The sequence below is a fragment of the Argiope bruennichi genome, chromosome 8 (genome assembly GCF_947563725.1).
Source record: "Argiope bruennichi chromosome 8, qqArgBrue1.1, whole genome shotgun sequence".
Taxonomy (NCBI): Eukaryota; Metazoa; Arthropoda; class Arachnida; order Araneae; family Araneidae; genus Argiope; species Argiope bruennichi.
Window position 1 is genome coordinate 72028787 of NC_079158.1, and position 27431 is coordinate 72056217.

Sequence of the window (27431 nt, forward strand, 5' to 3'; positions counted from 1 at the left end):
TTTTGTTGAATAAATGCAGTATTATAAGGATTCAATAAGTTTTGATATAAAAAAAAAATCGAAGATTATAATAAAATGGCTTGTTAAACAGATTTCTTTATATAAGCAATTTAGTGTTTTCCTTTCTTTGAAAAAATGATTATCTTTTTTACAGCCACTTCTGTCTACTTTTTTACATTTTTTTCTATCTTTTTTACATTCACACTATCTAAGTATTGAAAGGAATTTGAAAATAGAATTTAAATGAAAGGAAACCCTACATTTGTCTTCCAGCTTGCCGAGAAAATTTTTTATAACCTTTTATTTTTTTTATAACTCCCAGTATTATTAATACTATCAATAAAATAAAATAGATACGACAACTTAAATCTAGATAAAAGACACATTAGAGTTTTAACATGTTTAATAAATCAACACACAAACATTCACATTTACAAAGAAATTAAAAGGCACATAACCTTTAACTTTTCTCGAACAATGAAGGTCAAAGTTCATAACATTGATAATGACATTCCTTTAATTGGCCCATCCAAGGATTAATTTAAAGAAACGCCATCATCATGGAAAATGATTCTTTTTCCTCAAAAGTAGCTCTACAATAAAGAATTTATTGTCCAACATTTCTTACATTGAAACGCTAATCCTTTACAGCAATTGATACAATATCCGAATGCATTTCAACTGATAATTAGAAAGCATTTTCCTTGAAATGGATAAACTTATTCAATGGTAAAACCTTTTCTAACCTTGCATCTTTGGAATTATTACTTGTAGTCCCTCATGTCGTTGTTGTTATGAATTTTCCTTACAAGTCGTTGTCTTCCAGTGAAAAAAAGTTGTTGTTGATGGAATACAACCCGTCGGCCGTCGAACAATCTACGTTGTAGGGATGGTCGCAAACTAAGTATGCTTGATTGAAGACTGTTTGGTTTGGGCAAAGGAAAGAGTAGTGTCCTACTCCGTATGCGCCAGGACAAATGTGGAAGACTTGACAGTTAACTTCTGGATCTGCGTAATACCCGTATGTTCGTCCTTCGCAACTGAATGAAGTTTTGGGTACTGTGTCGTATTCTGGCAAAATTTGACACTGAAAAAGAAAATGTAAATTAAGTAGCCTAAGATGAATAAAAAAGATAATGTCCTTCTCTCTAAAATCAGAAAGATGAATGAAAATTATTTAAAGATTCATTTTATTCATATTAAGATTACTTAAGAGTAACTATAAACGAACGTAATATATTCTAATGGGTATGTTATTTCAGTATTCTTTTCATTATAAAATTCTAAATATTTACTTTTTTAAGAAAAAAAACAACTAAGCATTAAAAATATTTTTTTTTTTGTTCTAAAATGCGTCTCAAATAAAATAAATTTGATTGATAACTTTATCCTATGCTTGTTCTTAATAAAAGTTTATAAAAACGAGAAATTAATATTTCATATGCTTGGAATGTTACAACAGATATAAATTATTTGGAAGTAATTGGGACAATGTAATGATGAAAGACAGCATTAAGACTGATTCGGTGCATTATTGATTTCATACTGCTTGATGCCAACTAGCCAGAAGAGGATAAAAGAAACGTATTTTTCTCCTAATTTTTACAGAAGCCAGCAATTATTTATTTAATTGGGGAAGATTGTTACAAACCGAGTTAGTAAAATTAAATAAACTAGGACAAATAGAAAACAGTAAGGAGAAAATTAAGGTTAGAACCAGTCTGTGTCAGAAAATATATTCAATTAAAGAATACACTCAAATGGTACACGCTCAAAAGGTCTAAGAAAAGTAAAAGCGTCTTCACTTGTTTATTGATAAATGAAAATAAAATATCCAAGAGCATCTACGGTACACCATATTCATACAGTGGCTCAAAAAATTGAGAGTACACCTTACTTTTACTTGATAAATCCGACTTCCAATGTAAATAACCCATTATCGGGAAGTGTAAACATGTTTTTATTTTTGCACATAACAAATGGTTTAATTTAGAGTAAAAATGAAGAAAAATCAACGAAAAACTTCTAAATCGAAAAGTTTCAGAAGCATTTTAAATAAACATACGTAGAATTTTGCCTCAAAAAATTGAGAATACACCAAGGAAATTTTTGTAATATCTCGCATAGAAACAAAGTGTCACTATTAAGTTGCATGTCTTTTGGCTCCCATAATGGCCTCTAAACGCTATGGTACCGATTCGACCCCTTTTTGATAGTATCTGAAGATATTTTACCCCATTCATCTTGCAACACTTGTTTCAAATGGGTTTTGTTTCTAATTTTGTGTTTCTGAACCACTTTTTCAAGTATGGCCCATGAATATTCAATGGCATTGATGGTATCGTGGTGTGTGTACTATGGTGGGGGGGGGGTAACTGCTGTTTACAATGAAAAAGACGCCATATTTTGGACGTTACGTGCATTCTGTTTAGAGTCGTTGCCCTGCTGGAAAATGAAATTTCCATCTAAATCCAAATTTTTAACACTTTTCTTTAGATTGCTGTGACCATATGATTCATCCAACTTGTTGCAGAAACTTTTTAAATCATAGGCAGAAATGTAAGTGTTGAATCTGTGCGAAATGCCATTAGACAAGCTGGGTATAAAAGTCCCATTGTTAAAGAGAAATCGTTTATCAGCTTGAAAATTCAGAAAAAGCATTTGAAGTTTGCAAAAACTCATCAATTGAAGCCCAATAACCTTTGGAAGAAAACCATATTTAGTAATGAAAGAAAACTCAACATTTTTGACAGTTAAGCCATCGTACTGTATGGAGAAAGCCTAATACTGCTGCGGATCCAAAAAAATGTACGTCCTGCAGTTGAACATGATAGTGACTCCGTCATGATTTGAGGTTGCATGGCTTCATCGGGAGCAGGAAATTTAATTTTTATAGATGGCATTATAAACAATATGGTTTACTTGGATATACTTCGCAGCAATCTAAAGGAAAGTGCTAAAAATTTGTGTTTAGATGGAAATTTCATTTTCCAGTATGATAACGACGCCAAACAGAATGCACATAACGTCAAAATATGGTGTCTTTTTCATTGTAAACAGAAGTTACACACACCATCACAGTACCCCGACATCAATACCATTGAATATCTGTGGGCCACACTCGAAGCGGCAGTCCAAAAACACATAATTAGGGACAGAACCCATTTAAAATAAGTGGTGCAAGAAGAATGGGGTAAAATATCTTCAGATACTACCAAAAATTGGTCGAATCGGTACCATAACGTTTAGAGACTATTATAAAAGCCAAAAGACATGCAACTAAATATTGACACGTTCTTTCTATGCGAGATATTACAAGAATTTCACTGGTGTATTCTTAATTTTTTGAGGCAAAATTCTGCGCATGTTTATTTAAAATGCTTCTGAAACTTTTCAATTTAGAATTTTTTCGTTGATTTTTCTTTATTTTTATTCTAAATTAAACCATTTGTTATGTGTAAAAATAAAAACATGTTTGCACTTCCCGGTAATGTATTATTTATATTGAAAGTCGAATTTATCAAATAAAAGTAAGGTGTATTCTCAATTTTTTGAGCCACTGTATTTTCCTATTTTACCAGTCGTTTAGCTTAATTGCTAATAAACGCAAATTTTTAATAAATTCTGAATTAAAAAAAATTTGATAGAAAAGTTAGCTCGCGCATTGAAAAAGAGTTAGGCATTAAATTTATCGACTTTTTACCAAGCCCAAAAATAATATTTCATTAAATTTACAGTTTCATATCTTAGCATCAGATCAGAATATAAACGGTTAACACATATTTCGTATTTTCTGAAAACAAAAAGATATTTAAAATATAAAGGTGAATTTTGAAAAGTTTATTACTTACTTTAGAATTCTGTAAAACTGCCCCTAAAAAAGAAGAAGAATGGATATAATGTGTGTATTCATATATACTGCTAAATATATTACTGAACATCTAAATTATGAAGTATTATCCTTTATTATTATGTTATGGTATTTTAAAAATAATTTTATGAATAGTTCTGAAAATTAATTTAACATTTAAACTATAAAAAGATTAAATTGACTTCATTTTTTTCCCCTGAGGATCGACATTTATTAAAAGCAATATTTAAATATCATGGATCAGATGGTATAGTTATTAAAGCGTGTGTCAGAAGGAAAAGATTGTAAACAATTAGATTCAAAAGTATAAATAAAAAAGACGATTCAAATATTCATTTATAAATTGTCCGTATAAATAAATCAGTCAATGAAAAACATCAAATTACTAACTGAATTATTTCAACAGAAATAAAACAGTTCTTTTGGGAAGAAAAAGGAAATATGGTTATTAAAAGTGGTAAAATAGTAATTTTAAATAATTTTATTTTGCTTGAATTTTCAAATTATTTTAAGCTTAATGAAATTCATTCTTTTTTAATAGAAAAATAAATTATCATTTATTCAATCGCCGCAATTACCAAAAATATTTCCTTCTCATTTGGCAGACGAACAGGAAAATCACTTCTAAACAATGTAACTCAGTTTATTTAATGATGAAACATCTGGAAATGAAACATCTGTCATTGTTTATCTTTGTTTTGTTTTTTCCCGCGCTTTTCTGCCTCACTGGAACATCAGTGTTCGGAAATCCAGGTCGCTCATTCTTTTGCATAGGAAGAGATCGTCTTATCAGATTACCGATTTCTCAAGTGTTGTTTCCCTTCTTTTGTGTCAAATGTTAAATAGGAGACACTTTTTCGATGGGAAACGGTTTGTATCGTCACGCTACAAAGAGTTTTGGATTTTTGTTGTATCAATCATCCTCGCATCATTTGATTTTTGTATCTGCATATTATGATAAATTAAGTTTATTTTTAAATGTCACTTTTCCTGCTGTCATATAATTTTCTTATTATGCTATATATTATTTTCTGATTATATAAAAAATTTTAGCACAATGGTATCTTGATTACATATTTTAAATGTAATCATCCGTTTAAAAATGTAAAATTAAAAAAAAATGCTTAACTGCTCGGTAATAGCCACCATCATTTAGTGGCATGCATTCATCTAGTGATTTAGCACTCCATTCAATGCTGTACTCGAAAAAAAAAATATTTTCGAAAACGAAAGTTAACCAAAAATAACTTAAATTTGATTCATAGGGTATTTAATGCATGATTATCAATTCGTACTAATCGAAAAAAGTTGCTTTCTAGTTTATAATTTCTGGTTTGAAATTAAGCGCGAATTTTTTTAAAGCTGAATTTTAAAGATTAAATGCTTTAAATAAAATATCATAGTCTTATTCTATTAATTATAGTCATATAGTGACATATTTTTCAATTAATTCGCTTATTTAAAAAATATCTCATTACTAATATCAGTTTGAAAATTGTTAAGTGCTAAATCTTAATTAGTAATACTTATTTATAATAAATAATAATAAATAAATTTAATGAATTTTTTAAACATTTTTTATGTTAAGAATACTGAAAAAATATCACATCTAAAAATGATTTGAAATAACTAAGCTATTTAAAGCAATACTTAAAATCATGTAATCAATTTTTTCTGGCAATTTACCAAATCTAGGTTGTAAGCATTATAATCTTTTATATATAAAGGAAACCATGCAGATTCGCAAAAACAGACTTAAGGTGTATATTCTACGTAATGGACAATTTGGTGATCGCTATTTTCGATATTAAAAAGCGAGGTAAATTGTCTTGCATCATCTATCAACTAGGGATATGTGTTAGAAGAAGTCTTCCATTTTAATTTCTTGTTTGCACTAAGTTCTTGTTTTGACTGAAAGAAAGAAATCGAATTTTTTCTTATAAATCCTTATAATTTTGAGTCTTCAGTTTTAAACGCAAAACTCCTTTTCAAAGCAATAAAAATTACTTACATCTTCAAATATTGTCATACCTGACATTTTACATTACAATAGGCCAATTTTCAAACAAATTCATCCATTTACCAAAATGAGGCCTATTGAATGGATAAATTTTGAGTAGATAATTCCATTCAGCGTAGAATTGGTATTTTGTAAATTTTATAGAAGCCTCGAAATTAAATGGGCAATGTAAAAGTTAATTCCATGAAGAATTCATACCATTGAAAGAAGCCCAAACCAATATTATTAAATCATGTCGCTGATTTAAAGAAAGAAGAAATCGAAAATTAATACAATTAGAAATTAATCGGAAAAACAAATCTACAATTTAGAAAACAAAACAACAACAACAAAAAAAAAAAAAAAAAAAAACGAATATCAACAGCGCAAAAGACTAAGAAAGTGTTGGGTCAGATAAGGATGAAACAATTCTACACCTTAAAATCCAGGAAAATTGTAAGTAATGTCACAGAAATATGTGCTTTCAGTGCTGCCAGAATCTAAACTTTGGAAGTTGGCAATAAATTTAAACACTCAGATTGTTCTGATAAAACTCATAAAGATTATTGCGGGTGAGAAAGTTAAACGAATTTTAAATTTAGTAATTTAAATTCGCTTAATAATAATGTTGTTTTAATAATTTGTACTTTATTTTTGTAAAATATGAGAATTTTAGTTCAGATTAGAATAATATTTAAATACTTAATATTAATGTTTAATAATAAAAATTAAAAATAATGTTTATAGAGCTCGTACGAAATAGTACTTTTATTCCTAATTCGCAAATTTCAGTTAAATGTCACATGCGTGAAATTCCCCCACGGTGTGCAAAATTATCCGCCATAGAAGGTAATAGCCTACAAATATACTTTTTAGAAAACTGATCATTTTGAAAAACGGAAACTCCTTAGACAAAAGAAGTGCTCTCGCTTCTTACTTAAGGGTTTAACTTAATGAATAATGAAAACTAGTCAATGGAAAATTACTACTGAATTTATTATTACAAAACTTTCTCACGTGTGCAGTGTGACCCCACTTTTCCCTAAATGAGATTGCAAATCCAAAATATAAGAAATAAAAAGACTGGTACTTTGAAGCTCCTTATCAAAATATATTATGGTCTTATAATCATTAATACATTTTTAAGGAATATCAGATTATTTAACTGTCAAATATAACAAATGTTTTGATGCCTTTCAAATGCCAGATATGATGATTGATTGCGTAAGTAAACACAATTTTCAGTTTTAGAACTTTTATTTCAGTTGCTATATGTCTTCTCGCGAATTTTCGGGGGGAAAACAATATTTCAGAATTAAAAGACTGAATTTCTCATGGTTTTTCATTGAATTTCAATCTGCAATGCGAAGCAAAAATAGTGAGAAATTTTCTTGATACTCATTTTTCCTAAATATTTCAATTCCCATCCATTTTAAATAAATCATGTTTATCTTGACATAGCTTTTAACTTATGACAATTTAATTCTTTGAAAATGAAAATGGTTAAAAAAAAAAGGTTAAATTAATTTTCCTGAGAATATATCAATAATAAAAAATAAAAAAATATATTTTGGTCTAGATATTTCACATTTTTGATTTTCTTGCTTATTAGTTTTATGAATATTGTTAACATACCTACAAATTAATGTCCCTGATCAAACAAATAAATAATGAATTGATTATAAATTAATAGAATCTTGATTAAATACTTTATCAGTTTTTTTAAAATTAAATTTAACGTGATATTTTTAAGCTTACTGTTAAAAGCAGAATTTTCTCAATATATTTATTATCTACAATTGTAAATACTGAAAAAAAAAATGAATTTTCATTCAATATGGTTTTAAATACAAATCACTTTGATATTAAAAAAATTTACTTTTAGAATTATATTAGATTATGTATTTGATTTCGTTTTTTAATTATAAATATAATTTTGTAATACAAATTATTTTCATTTGCTGTTCTGTATTCTTCATTTCTATCTTATATTTTGCTGCAAACAAAAACTTCCTTTTTGTTTGCTATTAAAGTTATTTTTGCTATAGTAAATATTGAAGATTTCAAAGCAGGTTTTGAGAATTTATATAGTATATCAGTAGTGTGCAATTTCTTTTATTTAAATTTAAATGTTTGAAGGTGAACAATCTTTAAACATTAGAAAGAAATATATATATTAGAAAACTTTAATTATCTGAAATAATTTGCAACTGTATTTTTAAAAGCAAAATGAGTTGAGCATACTTTTGCATTATCATTGCAAAATATGTAAAGAGAATGATTACATATTTAATCACAACTTTTTCATTTATATAAATTTTTGTGAGTTTTAATGAATTTTCTTTTAACGTTTTTCTAAAATTCCTATTTATTACGATTAAAAACTCCATTCATAATAATTAAGGGATGCATTCATTCGGTTGTTTAATAATATAATCTATATGTTTAATAATAATAATATAATGTTAATAATTATCTAATATAATAATATAATGATCAATATCATATAATTATTTCAAGAAAAAGATAAATAACTCTTTTTCACAATTTTTAATTCATTGCTAGCAACTAGTATCCAAAATAACAGAAATTCTTTACTTAACTCTTTGAAGGGCCATTTTTTTCTAGTCATATTATGTTTAAATATTTTTAGGCTTGAAATTAGAATAAGAAAAGGGATTCATTTAGCTTATTAGATACATTTAATTTGATTAATTAATTAATTTGGTTTCTTTAATAATTAAGTAACAAATCAAGACGCATCATTTTGGGTGAGATAAAGTACTGAAGCATCAAGTTTCTGTCTTTCTAAAACAATTTGTCAGAACTGATGCCAACCTACATAAATTCATACAAAGATGGATAAATTTAGTGGGAAGCATAATTTCCACGGACCTAGAAAGGGTTAATTAAGATTAACAAATTTTTCTTTAACGGGAATAATATAAATACATTTTATCTTCTGTGGTTTCTAACTGAATCTTTTTTTAAACTTATAAAACCTGCATTATATACTTATGAGCTTTATTAAAAGTAACAGCGTTAGAAACTGTTTAATGGCCAAGAAGCGGATAGTCCGAAAGGTTAAAGGTCGTAAAATGTTTTCATATTCCGTTTACACTTAATCGTCTTTCATATGACCTCCTTCACATAAAATCTCGCTACGAGATGATCTAATGACAGTTGGAATCATTGTAGCGAAACGGATTCAACATTTGCTACAGTGTATTTATTACATTCGTCAGTAAGCGATGAGATGAATATGTTTTCTCAGAGCATCGATTTCAGATATATTGTTCATTGTTCTCAAATGCAATTGCCACTTTGTACAAAATAGGTAGTACATATAGAAAATATTACAGAGATTGTACTCTAAACACCATTCAGCCACCATTTTTTTTGGGGTTGTGCAAGAGCATAGAGGAATGTGTTTATTTGATCTGGCATCGTGTGAATAACAGTAGTTGCGACAAGTGCATTCTTTATAAATCAGTCATCAAGACTTTAGAGAAATAGTTGGAAATATTTACGATTGTGAAACAATCCTTTTCACTTTTACATATACGTACTATAGAGAAAGTATCGTTAGCAATCGTCAAGAAATTTGAACTCGAGAACTTTGTCGGTTGATTTTAGTTATATTAACGCCCTGTTTTAAAGCAACACTAGGGCTATTTTGGGACGGACCTCTTAATTTTGAACCGAGGTCAGATGACGAGGACGACACCTGAGCGGACACCCCCCTCTCCACACGACGCCACACCAGCGGGAGAGAACTTTGTCGGATCCCCTCGTTTTAGACCTCCTTGAATTCGAAAAACACATTTTTAGAAAATGTCCGTCTATCTGCCTGTGACAAATATAACTCATAAACGCTATGTATTCGATGGATGAAATTTGGTATACGATCTTTACACTAAATTTTGTAGATTTTTATCAAATTTTGAGCAAATTTTGATCAGAAGAAGTCCGGTTGTTCAAATATGTTAACATGATGATAACTACAAAATGAAGAGAGCTAGATAGATAAGATTCAGTGCACAAATTTAACATATATAGAGTATAAGAACACTTGTCAAGGTTTGAGACAAAACCAAAAACAAGTTGACTGTCCTTCGATCTGCACTTTCAGAAATATAACGCGATAATTCAAAAACACAAATACTTAAATATATTGAATTCTGTATGGGATTTTGTGATTGCAAATACAGTTTTGTGTCAAATCTTATTTCAGTTGTTTGAGAAAACTCGTCTAAAGCACAAATTCGATTTTCGGGTACTATTAACTTCATGCCAGGGATTAATCGCCAAAAAAACCCTCCCAAGAATGGCACGATAGATTCAGTAAAAATGCTAAATTTACGTCAAAAGTTAATATTTAATAACTATTTTACGCCAGTATCATGCAAGGCGTTCCCTGACATTACAAGTTTTTATTAGAAAGAAAGCGAAAAAGTTTTGCGGAGACAACTCCTGCTTGTTAGTTTTTTTAAAACTGCTTTCAACAATCTTTGTGACTGTATCGTGACGTCATAATCATGTGATACAAATTACATTAAAACCTCGATTATCCGAAATATCTAGGACTGTATCACCTCTAATAATAATAATAATAAAACTGGTTAATAGAAAGGGAATTTTAAATCACGATTTCTTTTTTAATTTTTTTTACAAATTTTTTCAGCATTTTTATTTCAAATTATAATATTAAGCCACCAAGTTTTACCAATAAGAACCGGAATATTGTCCGAGTAATTCTTTCTTAGAATTAAAAGGAAAGAAGAAAACATATGTGATGCATTAGATAGATCGTTGGAAGATGCAATCTTAATTACAAAAATAAGATATCCCAAGCTACAATGAGAGTATAGCATTTTATATTCTCATATTGAAATGATTTTATCCTCTGAATGGCGTAGCATAGTCAACATCTTGGCATCCGCTCCATATAAAACCAAACTAAATCGTGTTCACGCCAACAAAAACATCTGCTAATTTACAGATTTTTGCTATTTTTTCCGACATTTCTCAAGGATTCTTTAGCTGCATTTTTGAAGAATAGTTTTCCTGCTCAATAACGGGAATTTTTCCGTCATACTTACTGTGCCAATTTTTCATGGTTATGCAGTTTGCTCTCAGCGCCATTGAGATTGTTAAAAAAAAATCCATCTCACTATGACACTATGTTTTTATTTATTTCTTTTAATAGTATGACATTTGACCCCTAACCTAACCTATTACCTAAAATATTATTTTTCTAAAACATTTTTACAAGCCTTGGCATTATGAACATTGGTACTAGAACCTAATTCGACCCCGTTTTCTATACATTGATTTCATTTTTTAAAAAAAAGGGAAACACGAATCAGTTTCCTGATACCGATTGGTTAGTAAAAACTCTGGATGACAAAAAGGTCCGGACTATCGGGACTTCTCTGTAACTGTATAAGTCTTCTATCATTGATTCATACTGCAAGATGACGTTACTTCCTTTTCTTACAGAGTATAAGCAATTTTTAGTTATAATGGAGTTTTGCATTCATATAACACCTGAATATGAATTCATTCTATTGTATCTAAGATCTACTGTCCAAAGCTTGGGAATTTGATGACCAGTCGGAGACATAATAATAAAGTTTAAAGAGAGGAATGCAAGATCAAGTGTCATCCAGCAAAGGCACAAAATCTAGAGATCTGCTTGCTCTAAAGCAGCTATATTAGCTGATTTCAGATTAAGTACAATAAGTTGCTGTCTGTGATCATTAAGCTGAAGAGAGGAAGGTATATCGATTTAAAATGTTTTTTGCACAGTTGCCAAACAAATAAATTTGTAAAAAATTAAAATTTTATGAATTATAATATAATACAAAACATCAGTATGATTTTAGATCGAAATATTTTAATTATTATTAAGTAAATTAAAGTAATTAATAACTTATTCAAAGTATATTGCCTTATTCAAAAATTCATTTAACTGGATATGTTATATTCCTTTTGGCAGGCTCTGTAAAATAATATTTTTTTTAATATTATAGTTGTTTGAAGTTTATTATTTTTGTGATTTTTCATAATTTTAGAATGCTTTTATTTTTAAGCACAAAAATCATTAATTAATAAGCATAGTTAATTTTTCATTATCTTTATTTTTTTTAGAGATTTGTCCATGATGTATATTTAAAAAATAAAAATCACATATATTTTTATAAAGTAGGGGAAATAATAAATTAATCATTAATATATTTAATCATGTTTAAAATTTGTTGAAATTTGAAAATAAGTTGATCAGTTATTAAAATAAATCATAATTTAATGAAGAATTAATCTCGAAATTTTAGAATATCAAGATTTAGTTTGGGTAGGAATGGGAAAAAGCATTTAGTTACTTTCATACCTAAATAATTTCTTATGTAAATTGTTGAAAAAGGATTATTATATGAAAAAATACCGACGACATCTTTTACCGACAACATTTTAGATTTTTTTTTACACAATTCTTTATCATTATTTTGTGAGTTTCTTTGCCGGGAGAATTTTAAAATTTTACGATTATTATAATTTATGAAGATAATTTTCTTCAAAAATCTTAATTCGTCTCGAAAATTCGATTTATTTACGCATTATGGGAAGCAATGCAAAAATTGCTTTCCTTTAGAAAAAGGTATAATCTCGCCCTGTGACAGGTTGGATTATTCTTTGAAAATTTCTATTTCTAAATACATAAAGTCGATTGAATATTATAATTATATGTCTTTTTTGGTTAAAAATTTAGTTTATAAGTACTTTCAATGATAAAAATACTTCTTAGTCAAAATATACAAAATGGATTTAATTTAACCTTAAATATACAGAATGTTCATTCTATTCATGATCGATGAGATAATTTCTAAATTATTAGATATAGACTAATACTTGCAGTTGGGAAAATGCTATACACAATCCAAAAAAATATATTTTAGATTATTTAAGTTAGTAAATGTATTTTTGAAATAAAAATTGTTACAAATTCAAATTGTTACTTTTGTTACTTTTATTCAATTCCCAATTCAATCAAATTTTCTCATGACTTTTTATTATTCTTTATAAAGCATTATTCCTATTATTTTTGTTAAGAATTATTTTAGCAGATTTTAAACCATTTTAATGACTTCTTTTTTGTGAGATTCACTAGTCAACAGGAGAGTACTCGCTAAAGATGAATTTCTGATTTGTCCAAATCCATAAAATTCAAAATTTCCGATTCGATTAAATCATTTTGTCATTTAAAACATTACTGCCTTTGAAATATTTCACTGAATTTCCCCAATATGCCCGAGAAAACAATAAATTTTATGCATCCTAATTTTTCAGATACATATTTCTTGTCGCAAGTAACATAAAATATAGTTCTTTACGTCATTTACAATATTTTTTGAAGTTGGAAATATCTGTCTATCATTATTTGATTAGCAATTAGCTATTAGCTATTAGCTGACGATTAGAATGTTTCATTGTTATCAATAAGTGGAATGTGTACAACCCAACTTACCTAGCATGAATAAAATCAACCAGGAGATCATATTTGAAGTTTTAAATACAGAGCCTAACCTATTCATGGCAATGTACCTGTAATAAAAATAAATTTAATTAGAAAACTATACATCTGAAATCTGACGAATTCAAATTCATAGCTATGAGAAAAATCTAATGAGCTACGAATGAGATAGAAGTTGTATGACAAAAGTATTATTTTGCCCATGTCCTTGATAGAGATTAAATTGATAATGACTTTTTTAAAAACACGGTTTTAAAAAAATTGGGCAAATTTTTGGATTGAAATTCATAACAATATAATATGAACATGAATAAAAGTAATATAACTACTTTATTACTTAATCATGACAGAGATGAAATTGATGCAATTTTTATAGACTTTTTTTAAAATAAAGAAAAAATATCCAATATTGAAAATTTAATTTTTATAATTTTTGTTTATTACTTCTGGAAATTTTAAAAAAATTGATATGTGAAAGAAAATTCAATTGTGCTCAGCATATCTTTTTAAATAAGTTCAGATAACCGTAGAAAATTCGTGCATCAGGTTACTGAATTTTTAAAAAAATTAAAATTGAGCTATTTTCAAATTCCGTAATTCGAAATTTGATCGAATGCATATATATATATATTTTAGTTGAATCAAACAACAAATTCTCAAAACATAATGTGTTGACTAATATGAAAGTAGAGAAATTAAAAAAATTAAACGATTGTCATCAAAGTATATTTTGCACAAGAGACTTATTAATTAACAAATACTTTTCAGATCATCACTTTCATTTAAGTATATCTATATATGCAGAAATTATACTACTACGTTCAAAAAGTTCTGAGACTTTTTTGGGGGGTAGGATGGGGGGAAGTATTAATATAGAAAAAAAATCTGTTTATTTTCTGTTTCCTTTGAAGTAACTACCCACTGTGACTATGAATTTTTGTCATTGTTCATATCAAGATAAAAATGTAGATTGTAAGACTCCTTTCTGCTGATTAGCTCAATTCTTCCATTGTTGCACTTCTGCGGTATTTGAGAAAAGTATATCTTCAAGCAATTTTTAATCCCAGTAAAAAATCACACGGATTGAATAAGCTAGTTATGAAAGTTTTTAAATGTTTCGTTTTTCCAGGTAATTGAACAATAGAAGGGAACAGAAACTGGTGCTAATCGTAATGTAGTCACAGCGATGGGAAGTTTTATTTAATTTATTTATATTTGTAAAATATTAAAGAAGTTACGAATTTTTTTTAATTCAGTAGTATTAGTATATTCTTTTAATCTTAAAAAAATAAGTTACGTGTGCTTTTATTGCGTTTCAAGAATTTATCACAGTTCGAAATTTCCATTGAGAAAATAACATGAAATGTCAAACGATTATCTACTATCATTAATATAAATCATTGTGATAATCTTATAATTTTATTACTGGATTGGGGATACATCTTTTAATAAGTTTTGTAATGTGATGGGTTTTGCATGCCTTATAGAACATTTAAGAGATTTACACTTTTATCATCTATTTGAAAATTTTTAATGCATGAATCTTATTCCATAAAAAAGGTACAAACCAGCACTTCAGAAATTATATGACTGAAATTAATTTATTAAAAGAAAGATATAATAAATTAACAACTAATTTATAACAAAGTTTCATTGACCACTTCAAAATCGATTAGACATATTTTAACTGAATTATTTTTATTCAATTTTTATTCTTCAATTCTGCACAGAAATACATTTAAATACAATATAAAAAAAACTTACAATAACAAAAGTCTTTTTCCAGAAATTATTTAACATTTTATAATTTTACAGTCCAACATCTTTTCAAACGTGGGAGGAAAATTTCCATAATATTGATTTATTATTTTTTTAATCGGCAAAAAAATTTAAATTGTGTCTAAAATTAAGCACTGAGAGATTTAAAAAAATCTTTTATTCTTTAAAATTGATTTTTGACATAAAAATGCTAGAATGGTTTAAGCCGCAATTAATCTATACGAATAATAAATTAATATATATATACATAATATGTCGTTTCTTTCTAATCTATTTTCGGTAAGAAAATCTGTTTTCAACTAAGTTTTAAAATTAAGGCTAATTTACATAAACTTCTTATTTATCTATCTGAAATGTTTTGCAAGGAAAAACACATCAATGTTTATAAATGATATAGAAACAATCAATTCAGATATCAAATTTATTAAGATCGAGCGATGAAAGGAGATGTGAACTATGCTATTTTTTTTTAACTGGAATGTAATAGAATATTAGGAGATTACGGATGTATTCAGCTAAAATTTATATTGTGTTTGAGTAAATATATTCCCTTGTTTCGCTTTGTTTGTAATATGAGTGTGGATCAATTTTTTGACGAACTTTTATTGATGGAATCCCCTTATCTTATATAAAGAACCTCCAACTAAGTTTTACTTTGAAAACAGTCATATATTCTGCCCGTTCTTGCTTTTATATAAATATGCAGCGCTTTTTTTGAGTCTGTTGAGATTATAACCTGTAGCCAAATAAACCTAAATTTATAATCGTAACTGTAAAATTTAATCAGTTAATTAAATAATTCAATATGAACCTTTTGAAAAGATTCTAATTTTAAAATTTATATCGAAAATCAATTGTTTTTTATTTATTCATTAGAGAACCATATTCAAAAAGGATTTAGAAAGCCAGGAACAGGAATCCATTTTATTATAATAGGATTTTTTTTTTTTTCTTCTTTTGAAGCAATTTTCATTACTTGCTAAAATAAAATATGTTAATTCGATAAAAAAAAAATGAATTAATCAAAAATAAATCTGGTTAACAAAATTATACAATTTGGGAGAAAGTAAATTAATGAATATTGTTTTGTGATTATCTTGAAAACAAAGCATATTCAAATTAAAAAAAAAATTTCATGTAATCATAAAAATTTTCTTTTGAACGCTTTAGTCGATACTAATAGAATTTATTCTATGACAAACGGAAATAAAATTATTTATTATTACTTCTTATTATCACTAACAAAAAATTAAGATATATATATATATATATATATACATACACGAGTAACTGATTAAAGGAAATTATAATATCGTCATGCTTGTCCCATGTCATACGAAACATGAAACGATTAGATATTCGTATTATTTCTGCCATTATTGGAGAACATTTTCATGAAGATCTCTTGATAAAATAACAAATATGGAAAAACGAAATATTACTTTTAGCTGTAATTATAATTGCTATGTTGCATTTCTCTAATTTTCAAAGATTCTGTTTATCTTTAGATATTAATCCATGGAAAAAATAGGAGTTTAAATATTTAGCAAGATAAACGAGGATGAAAAAAAAAAAACCCAATTAAGTAGTCTAAATTTTTTAGAACTTGAAATACTAATGAAACACAAACAGTTAAAAGAGTTAATTTATTTATTTTGAGTAATGAATTAATAATATTTTTTCCATGTGTTAGTATTATGAAATAATTTTTTTTAATACAAAAACAAAATATCTACTAATAACAAAGGAAAATGCTTGTATACTGATTCTCTTAGCGGTGCTCTATTGGCCATACTTTTTGACCTAGAACTACCGAATTTGGCACACAAATAGTTTAGAGGAAAAAATGGGTGCCCCAAATTCTTCATTTTTATTAAAATCTAAATTAATTAAAAATTCTGACAACTTCCAAAAGTATTCCTACACAAAAATAAATTTTACATCATTTTGAAGCTCAAAAAATTATCTTTTTTAGTGACACCAATTAAACTGCTGCAACATTTTATAGTCTACAATTAATTAACTTAAAAATATTTCTTAATATATCTTGCTATAATTGTGAATGAAATCCAAACCTTTTTCATTATTTATCAAATATTAAATAGCATAATTTTTTTTCTCATTGCTGGAAACTAAAGAATAACAATTCTGTTTAAAATTTGTATACTTTATAGCTGTTATTAGTAGAGTGAGGGGCTTCTAATTAAGGTACATTTTTAATATACATTAAAACAGTTTTTTGGGAAATAAATAACAATGAAAGTTGCTAGATTTATGATTATGAAACCTCCTCCCTTTAGTAGAGAGTTGACTGAAAAAAATAATGTATAGCATTAATTATATTAATATTAAATAAAGCCTTTACAGTGGAACATAAATTTGATCAAACTAATTTAAATTAATATTTTAATTATAAAAATTTCCTATTTTATATAATCATGCGTATATGCATCATTTAGATATGTGGAAAAAAAACTGAAACTTTATACAAAAGATTGGAAAGCAAGATAAACCGCTTTATAATTAATATTTTAATAATAAAAATTTACTATTTTATTCAATCATGTGTGTATGCTTCATTTAGATATGTGGGGGAAAAAACTGAAACTTTAAACATAAGATTGGAAAGCAAGATAAACCGCTTTAAAGTTAAACAATATTTAAAATACGTTTTAGTATTTTGCAAATATTTCGATGCTCACTATTCTCTACGAATGAAAAAGTAATTGATAATAAAAAAACATTAACTTTCTTGAATTTATCTCTCATTAATTCATTTTTATTACCTTAATAATAACAGATATGAATTTTACAAAATTCATATATGTATGAGCAAGGCAATCTCTAGTAAAGAATTTCTCATTTCAACATTCACTATTCCATTGCTTGATTTGTATATAGTATACAAACGTAATAATAACTTCTTCAAAAGGTATTAATGTAGTAAATTGTTTACGAGCCTGTCACTTTTCATGCACGATTTGACCATTTAGAACGTGAAAGTTTTCTTCGAGTATATTTCGTGAAAGATATGGAGTTCACAAAATATCATTTTTTCATTTAAATGTATAAACTATCAAGCGAAATAATTCAGGTAATTGAATTACTCTGTTTAGTCCGTTTGAAAATGCAAGATTATCAATACTATTACTAAAAACCCTAAGTAATATACATGGTGATATAAAAAAATGTACAGAATTATTGGAAGAAAAATAAAGGTAATACCATCATCCTCTTCAAAATTTATATTATCTTTAAAATATTTTAATTTTTTCTTGCTTTTAACATCATAAAAATTTTCTAGAATACTGCTAATATAATGATATTATTATAAAAATTATCCCATTTAATTTTAATGAAAAAAGAATACCCTATAAGCGATGGCTGAGCGGAGTTTATAAACAATAAAATTAATTAATGTAAGCCAAATACAAGTGAACAAAAATATAAATCCTCGTTAAGTAAGCAACACCATCTATCTCAGTTTTCAAAATGAAATTTAAAAAAAAAAAAGAAAAAAGTAAACTTTCTGCAAAGTAATGAATATTTCTGACTTTGTTTTCACATTAGAATTGAATATTCAATCTCATGAATCTTTATCAAATGTGAATAAAATTAAAACTTTTCATTACTGAGAATGAAAAGCTTTTTCCTCTTTGATTAAAGAAATTGAAATAAATAGTACTGCTTGCTAAATGAAATATTATTCTTAACAATCATGGCAAATTAAGAATTTACAACAGAAAGTAAATTGCTAAATGTATTTAACCAATTAAATAATTTTAAATCTGATGCAATAATATTCTATTTAATATTTGGCATTTCAGAAATAATCTTCCAAAATATTCAAATTGGAAGACATTAAAAGAATTTAACAACATTAAATTTTTACTGGAATTTAATGACTTCCAGTAAGTCTGTTATAGTAAAAATTTTATGAAAAGCACAAATTCTAAAATTCATTGAATAAAATAGTATAAATTTCCATTTACTTACTTTTAAAATAGTCTTTTCCCAAGATAAATTAATTAAAAAGAAAACTGTAAAATCCAAACTAAATTTTCTAAGTTTGACTCTACCAAACAAAACAAGCTATGGATACGAACTAAGTCTTCTAATGAAAGTGTCTCTCAGAACATTGGCGAAATCATTCAGTGGTGGTACTCCTTTGTCATTCTTCAACGAATGGTCATTTCTCTCGGCCATGACGGCATTAAATAAGCACCGAGGTCACGTGATAGTCCAGCCACCCACACACCAGGGACAAGACAATCCCCACAACAAAAAGTAGGTCCTAGCTGAAGACGATTAACAACACAACGAATGAAGAAACGGTTATTTCTGGTTCTGTGTTGTTGGGTTAAAGCATTCATCCAACCTTTTTCGAATCGTTATCATTAGGCTCATAACGTTATTTTATGCGGAAAATGATAATCATATCAAAACCTCTTCTGGAATAGGATACAATGTTTCTTGAATATCGAATAGCAATATATATTAAAACAATGGTCGCTTTTCATGGTTAGAATGGATTTTTAAGTGAAGATTAATGGAGTTCAGTACATTTAAATTAAAATAGTAAAGCATTTGATTCACAAATTTCCATTCATTACCATACTGAAGGGAAAAATAAAAAGAATGAATTAAAATATAATGCGATTCCTTCTAATATGACTATTCTTTTAATCTATTTTAAGCGATATAAATAAAGGTTATTTTTTCCGGTACTGATTTACTGAGATAAAAAATGATTTTTTATTCATTTCGAGTAAATTTTGGTCAGCATATATAAGATACATTTTACATATATACATATATTTGATCTCCTATTTACCCCTTTATAGATATATGCTGATCAGAGAACGTATGAACTTTTATAGTTATAATAATTCCCAGGATGATTTACTTCCTAAAACTATTGTCAACAAATACTAATCACAGATTACTTGATTAATAATAAAGGGAATAAGTGAGTTAATAATAAAGTGATACCTTATTCGGTTACATTTTTAAATATATCCTGTATAGTCAGAATTTAGGTATTTCTTAAAAGAATATCGAAAAATAAAGTTAATGGGATATTTTTCCCTCCCTGAGGTTCGTTTCGGAGATAGATCTTTTTCCGTAATTGTTGCGCAAAAGTCTGGAGAAAGAAGCTCCAGCTCTTAGAGACAACCTCATCATCTGATGACTGCTCAAAATCACAACTTCTGTCTTCTGTCTCAAAACAGTTTTAATGCTGTTTTATTCAAATTATGTCTATGAAATAAATATATTTCAACTATGCTTTTTTTTCCAGATGCATTTATATGATATGACAGGTTTTGTTTAGTAGTATAAATAGTTCAAAGAATCAAATATGCATTTAAGTATTTTCCAACCTGTATATTGAATATAAAATTTGTTAACGATTTATAATAAGGATGCGAAGGTCACAGTCTAAATTTCATCCGTCTAGCTCTTTGCTATTTTTGAGTTATGCATACATGCCTACAAGCATAATTTAAAAACTGATTTTCTTTTTATTCAGAGAGGTCTTAAACAAAGATTCTCTTTAGATTCATCAAAATCTCTAGATCGGAAGATCTTAAGATTTCAATGCAATGGATTCCCTTTATTTACCCTGCATGCGAGAAAGTAATTTACTGTCTTAAGAGCGCTAAATCTTGGTGATGCACATTTCAAAACAAGATAAAATATAAAGTACAAGTTTAAATATGAAATAAAAAAACATTGGGGCAGTGAATTCGTTGCATGGCATTGGTGAGTGATAGCTACGAAATATAGGTCTTTGTCGAGTATTTAACGTTTTTAATGAATCTATCATAAGAATATGTATTTTGAATTGCTCAGTCGATTGACATCAAAATTTTACACGAAACTACAATTGTAGTCACATATTTATTAATTACTGCTTTTACATGTATGCGAAAATACAGATTGATAGACGGTCAACGCCTTGATGGGATTTGGTTTAAAACTTGATAAGAATTTATATTTTAAATGGTAAATTTGTTTAAAACATTTCATTCAACAGGGTCTTGACACTTTGTAGTTATATGCATACGATCACTTTTACTCTAACAGTCAAATAGACAAATTTCTGTGAAGTTTTTTCTTTCAAAATTAAATAGAAATCTACAGACTTGGTCGTAATTCTATGCACTAAATTTCATGCATCTAGCTCAAAGGGATTTTGAAGTAGTATGTTCACAGACAGGCAGACTGCCTACACACTGACAAGCATAATGTCAAAAATATGTTTTTATTCTCAAAGATATTTGAAACGTGGAGATTCGTCAAATTTTGAGTTCGAATTTTTTGACGATAACGTTATTTCTTCTATACATAGTATACCAGAAAATAAAAATAAATCATAATGCAGAAAAGTGAAAAATTTCTATTATAAACATAATTTAATCACCATTTTAATGTAGTGAAATTATTTTATCGGGACGCATATTAATTACTAACTGCAAACTATATAATATGTGAGCAACAAATACTAACAACTGCTATAAATCCCCAAATGACAGTTAGATAAGATTTTTCTTTTGCCAGCTGTTTCTTCTCCTTTTAATCTTGAGTAATACTAGAGATCTTAGTAATCAGTTAGTTGTTCATCCAACATATTAATAGCTCTAGTTCACTAATATGAATACATAAAGTTGAATCTCATCCTATCACTACAAAAAAATATTGCTTTAAATGACATTTGTATAATAAACACAAGGTATTTTTATTGGTTAGTTATGGGTATAAAATTACGAAATTAAAAGGCGAAGAAATTAGTAGAATTGGCCCCAGAGCGGTTTTAGAATTTTATTTTGAAATATTCCTCGGAAATGGAGGGGCTAGAAGGACAGAAAACTATTAATTTCTTTTCTAATATTTCTTGACTTTTCATACGAAAAAAATGGTGAAATTAGTAAAGAGATGGGGTTAGGTAACTCCCTCGTGTGTTTCCTCTCTAGCGAAAGTAAAGGGAAGCAGTGGTTTTGAAATTTCGTTCGCAAAGAGCAGGTGATGATTAACATGACAGCATTTGTGACATATATAGTGACCATGACCTTTAGTAAGAAACAAAAACTGGCGAAATCAGGACAGTGGTTGAAGGTAGAGGAGTAGTTCTTTAGTTTTCTCAGTTATTTTAAATACGTAAATATATTGCAATGGTTTTCATGATACACCGCTAAGAAAATTATTTTTAACGCTGTCTCCGTTTTTTCTTATGGACACGATAGTTAGAGTAACTGTGAGTGAATCTGAAACACCAATTAAAAAGTAAAAAAGAAGGGAAGAGTCTATTGATGGATCATCCAGGTCAAATTGCTGTAAATGGTAGTGGTTTGAAATTTTCTTTACTCTAACTTCCATACAATTTGATATATAACGATAATTCAATTGAGCAAATTACCTCATCATAATGAGCAACTTTTGTTAGGGAAGATTTTTCGACAGTCACATGGAAATTAGAGGAAATTAATGATTTAACCCTTAATTTCCACTGCTTTTTTTAACCCTAACCTTTGACATTTTATTAGCTTAGTTTAGTTTTATTAATGTCCCAAACAGAGAAATACTAAGCCTATTTTGGAACCTCCATCTTAACCCTTTTTAGAGTCATAGTAAGTATACTTCCCACCAAATTTATCAATCTTTGTACGAAATTATGTAGGTTCGCATAAATTCTGACAAATTTTTTTAGTAAGTCAGAAACTTAGATACTTCAGTTCTTTATCTCAGACAAAATGATGTGTCTTGATTTGTTACTTAATTATTAATTAACCAAATTAATTAATGAATCAAATTAAATTTATCTAATAAGCTAAATGAATCTCTTTTCTTATTCTAATTTCAAGCCTAAAAATATTTTAACATAATATGACTAGAAAAAAAATGGCCCTTTAAAGGGTTAATCTTGAACCACGATCAGACGATGAGAACAACACCTGAAAATGGCGTAAATCACCTTTAACAAGATCCGTAATTGCATGTGAATGCTGCACCAAGACGAAAATATTTCCACAATAAATAAAGAAATAAATAAACACAGCCAAAAAAATATTTTCGGCGTGCGTGATAGATTTAACATTCACATTCTATCTTGCTCTTTAAAAATTTATTTACTTGCAACTTTGTATTTGCTGGCATTTTTTAGTATCATTTTAATGTCTTCCTATTATTATTATACTAGCCGCCTTTGGCGACCAGCCGGTTCGCCAATCTTAATGTTCGTTAAAATTTTAATAATTAAATATTTTATATAATTCCTACTTTAATAGCTTCTTCATCAAAATGTTTTAAAACTTCAAATTTTGATTGTCATATAATTCATTCATAATATTATAAAGGCCTTCAGTCATAACGTAATATGTATCTCTCTAATTTTCTGTTAACACCCGTAGAATTTATGCTTTAAATTAAAGTGGAAAGAATTAATCTGCAATTAATATAATAATATTTTTTACTGAAACAAAGCATTTTTTTTTTATAATCTGATTACTGAAAATAGAGTCACTCAGTGTTTAAACTTTATGGGCACTAAAGAATATCTTTTTTAATTTATGTAATATCTCAAGAATTTGTCACCAAAATTTTCTTAGATTCATCATGAACAGATCAATTAATTAACAATGTTTAATTTTAAATGCATCAAACACTAAGAAAGTAAAGTGAATCGTTTAAAATAAACGGTTGAAAACAGGTTTTAAAAAAACTACTTAAAAAACGATGTACTTAAAACTATAAGCATATACAAAAAATATATAACTAACATAAATACATTTTAATTACAAAAGCATACAACGAACCGAAAAATAATTTAAATCCAGTCCGCATCTGTTGATAATAATTGTCAACACAATGCGGAATTCAGAACACAATGCGCATGCGTGAATTTTCAACGCCGGTTACGTAACGCAAATACCTGATTTTTTCTACGCCAGTTGGGGTAACGCTATGCGGATTAGAAATTTTTAATTTCCTTTATTCTGTTTTATTTTAATTCAAAAGTACTTCAGAATGAATCTGAAAGATCGATTAATTAACAATGTTTAATTTTAAATGCATCAAACATTAAGAAAATAAACAGAATCGTTTGAAATAATCCGCCGAAAAATATTAACCCTAGCCTCATTACTGTTGGGAGAAGAAAAAACTGAAGCCTTACTCATTTGGCGGTGGGGAAAATGGAAGATTTTTTTGGCGGAAAAGTTGGCGGTGGGGAAAATGGAAGATTTTTTTGGCGGGAAAGTTAGTTTTTAATTAATAATTAAAATTCTAATTAAAAATTCGAAAAAAGGAACCCCAGGTGCACATTCCCAGCCTCCAAGGTATACATGTACCAAATTTGGTAGCTGTAGGTCAAACGGTCTGGCCTGTAGAGCGCCAACACACACACACACCCACACACACACACATTGAGCTTTATTATAAGTATAGATAAAGTGTGTTGTTATAATTTAATGTGGTACAGCAAAACTTTGAATTGTAAAAGAAAATCAAGGAAGCCGTTCAAAATTTATCAAACAGAAAAATAATGCACAACGAATTTGAAAAAATAAAAAGCTTCTATTAGTAAGTAAAATAAAAAGCTTAATGGAGTACTAGCCACCATTTGGCGATCAAATTGCAATAGTTGTGCTTAATTTCAATTAAATTTCTTATGCAGTACTTTTTATTCAGGATTTCCCATTAAAGTGTTTTTAAGTTTCAAATTGTGATTGACATTGAAACCGTGTTATTTTAATGCCCTTATACGTATACTATTTTGTTCTTAATGGAGTAAAATTCTCATAAATTCATAACGTTGATAAAATATACTTGACGATTTATCCGCACATTGTCTTTCTCGATGTTGTAACTTCACTTTCTTATAACTAGTGGAAACCGTATAGATATTAAATAGAATTTTCTTTCTTCGCTTTTAAAATAGAGTAAAATGCACGATTAAATGCTTCGAGATTCATTGCAACTATTGTTGTTATTTCTAATGGCACTTGCCGTGGACAAGCTCACTGACGGAGACAACAATTTTAAGCCAATGGAGCGTGTCTTATTTTTAGTAGCTCCAGCTAGGGCCAAGAATACGTCTTAGCTACTCATGCATCACATTCGCTTGCACAATCTCTTTTTTTACATTCACACATCTCACAGATAGAACAGCTGAAAAGCAACCATGCCCGAACCCAGGAGGCGCAGATCACGGGAAAGGCGCACTACCCTTATGCCAGGACGCCAGTATTGCAGCTATAAAATCTATTGTCAAAAATTATGTAAAAAAAAATTAATTTTCAATATTGAGGGGAAAAATTGAATAACAACTATTTTTGATAATAATTGAATAATAACTCTATTTTTTTTAAATTTTACAATTATATAATAAAATATTTTTTGGGGGAAATGTTAAATTCCCGCTTAGCAATTAATAAACTAAAATCTCAAAGAAATCGTCGAGAGGAAAATGTCCACTTTCAGGAGTCTATTTTGTAAAATAAAATGTTATGCAATAGGCAATTTATTTTCTTTGTTTCCTTTGTCGATTAATGCAATTATGATTTTCGTCTTTTGGATTATGGTAACTTTACTCCAAATTAAATCTTTTCTTGGTTCGATCAGTGTTTACTAAAACCATAGTATTCCCAATAATTCTTTCATTGTTTCTTTAAAGAATGAGCGTGAAAATATTAGGTCATTTTTTAACACGAACAAAAGGAAGGCTGCCATCCGTCTTCTTCAAATCGTATTTTTAGAAGTCGTAATATACAACCCGATCACGAACAACGGATTTTCGCTTATTTTATGTATCTCGGCATCAGCACTGCTTTCTCCTGTCAGCGGCTGTAACTTAAAAGACAATTTTGAAAACTGTTAATTTTAACTCCACATTGTTGCAGAATGTAAGCGATGGTCAAGTTCGGAAGGTCATAAACTGATTATGACCGATATTAGACATTTTTTTTTCTCTTTTAAAGATGGTCGTGATGTAAAAAATGTGTATAAAAAAAGAGTTAGTAAGTATCTTATTAAAAGAATCCCAACTGTCAAAGTAGTAATCATATGCGAAGAAGAAAAAGTACTTTCTCTCTGATAAAAGCAGACGATAAAATAACTGGAATCTTTAAATATATTTTGTTGGAAATCATTCCATGTATGTGCGTGCGCCTGTGTGTTTGCGTGATATAGCTTTGATTTAAAATGTTTTATATCATCTTTTTTCTGTCGGGTTACTAGAAAAGATTTTAAAATTAAGCATCGTTTTAGATGTAAAAATAATTATATAATGAAAGCTTTAATTCTTATAAGTGAAAGAAAGTGAATCAAAACATCACTTCAAGTGAGTTGCTATAGTTCCGGATTTTCCATCCTTCTCAGGTTCTAATTTCTGTAACTTTAACTTTTCCAGCGTGACGTCAAAATATCGTGTGAAAATCACGCAACTAAAATAAATGCTACCTTAGCTAAATTCAAAATAAAAAAAATTTCTTGAAAATATATAAGTTCTGAATATTTTCATGCTGTTCACTTTTTTTATTTTTATTTTGCCTAGCTGCGATGAGTATATCGATCAATTTTCCATTCAAAGAACTTCTAAAAAATGCTAATAAATTGCACATTCTGTTTAACGATAAAGAATTGCATAAAGCTACGGTTTAATGTCTCTTGCTCATTTACCAAAAGTTATATAACATGCATAGAAACACAAACACATACGTATATACGTATTCCATAAAAACATTATACATATCGGTTTATTCTTATTTAAATATAAATATATTTAGAGAGAAAATAATTTATAAAATCTTTATTGTTCCTTAAACATTTGTGAATGTTTGCAATAAAATGTATAGAATTTTAATTTTACGACGAGAAATAATAAAAAAAACTTTATAAATTACAAAGTCTTAACTTCCATAGACGTAAAAAATCGTTTTCATTTTTAAATAATAAAAGCAAACATTCCACATACGAAAGAACAAAAAAAATAATAATGAACAGCTTTTGTTCGGCAAGATAGAAAATCCGAAAAATGAAAACTGTGATAAAAAGATATAATAAAAAATTTTCTTACCGAGATTGACCCCAAGCGCCGTGAAGACACAAACGGTATTATGCGTGAAAAGTAGAATAGTTAGAATAATAAACTTGATTCCTTTGTTAGCTAGTTCGCTAATCAAATGGATTTCAATATAGAAATCTGATAACACTCTAAAGTTCTCACAATACACGGAAATACCTGGCTTCTAACT

At 27.9% G+C, this 27431-nt stretch overlaps 1 protein-coding gene across 2 annotated transcripts; it reads right to left on the reverse strand.

Annotated features, from left to right (window-relative positions):
* Window positions 1-475: 475 nt before the first annotated feature.
* On the reverse strand, window positions 476-27431 carry LOC129981089 (U-scoloptoxin(01)-Cw1a-like). 2 transcript variants are annotated; one of them, XM_056091741.1, is made up of 4 exons: window positions 27254-27431; window positions 13396-13472; window positions 3852-3874; window positions 476-1087 (listed from the first exon to the last, which is right to left on the reverse strand). In XM_056091741.1, the coding sequence occupies exons 2-4, from the start codon at window positions 13460-13462 to the stop codon at window positions 806-808; spliced, it is 372 nt and encodes a 123-aa protein (XP_055947716.1). In that variant the 5' UTR covers window positions 13463-13472; window positions 27254-27431; the 3' UTR covers window positions 476-805. The 2 variants fall into 2 exon arrangements, with proteins under 2 accessions (XP_055947716.1, XP_055947715.1); XM_056091740.1 differs by lacking the exon at window positions 27254-27431 and adding an exon at window positions 19177-19345.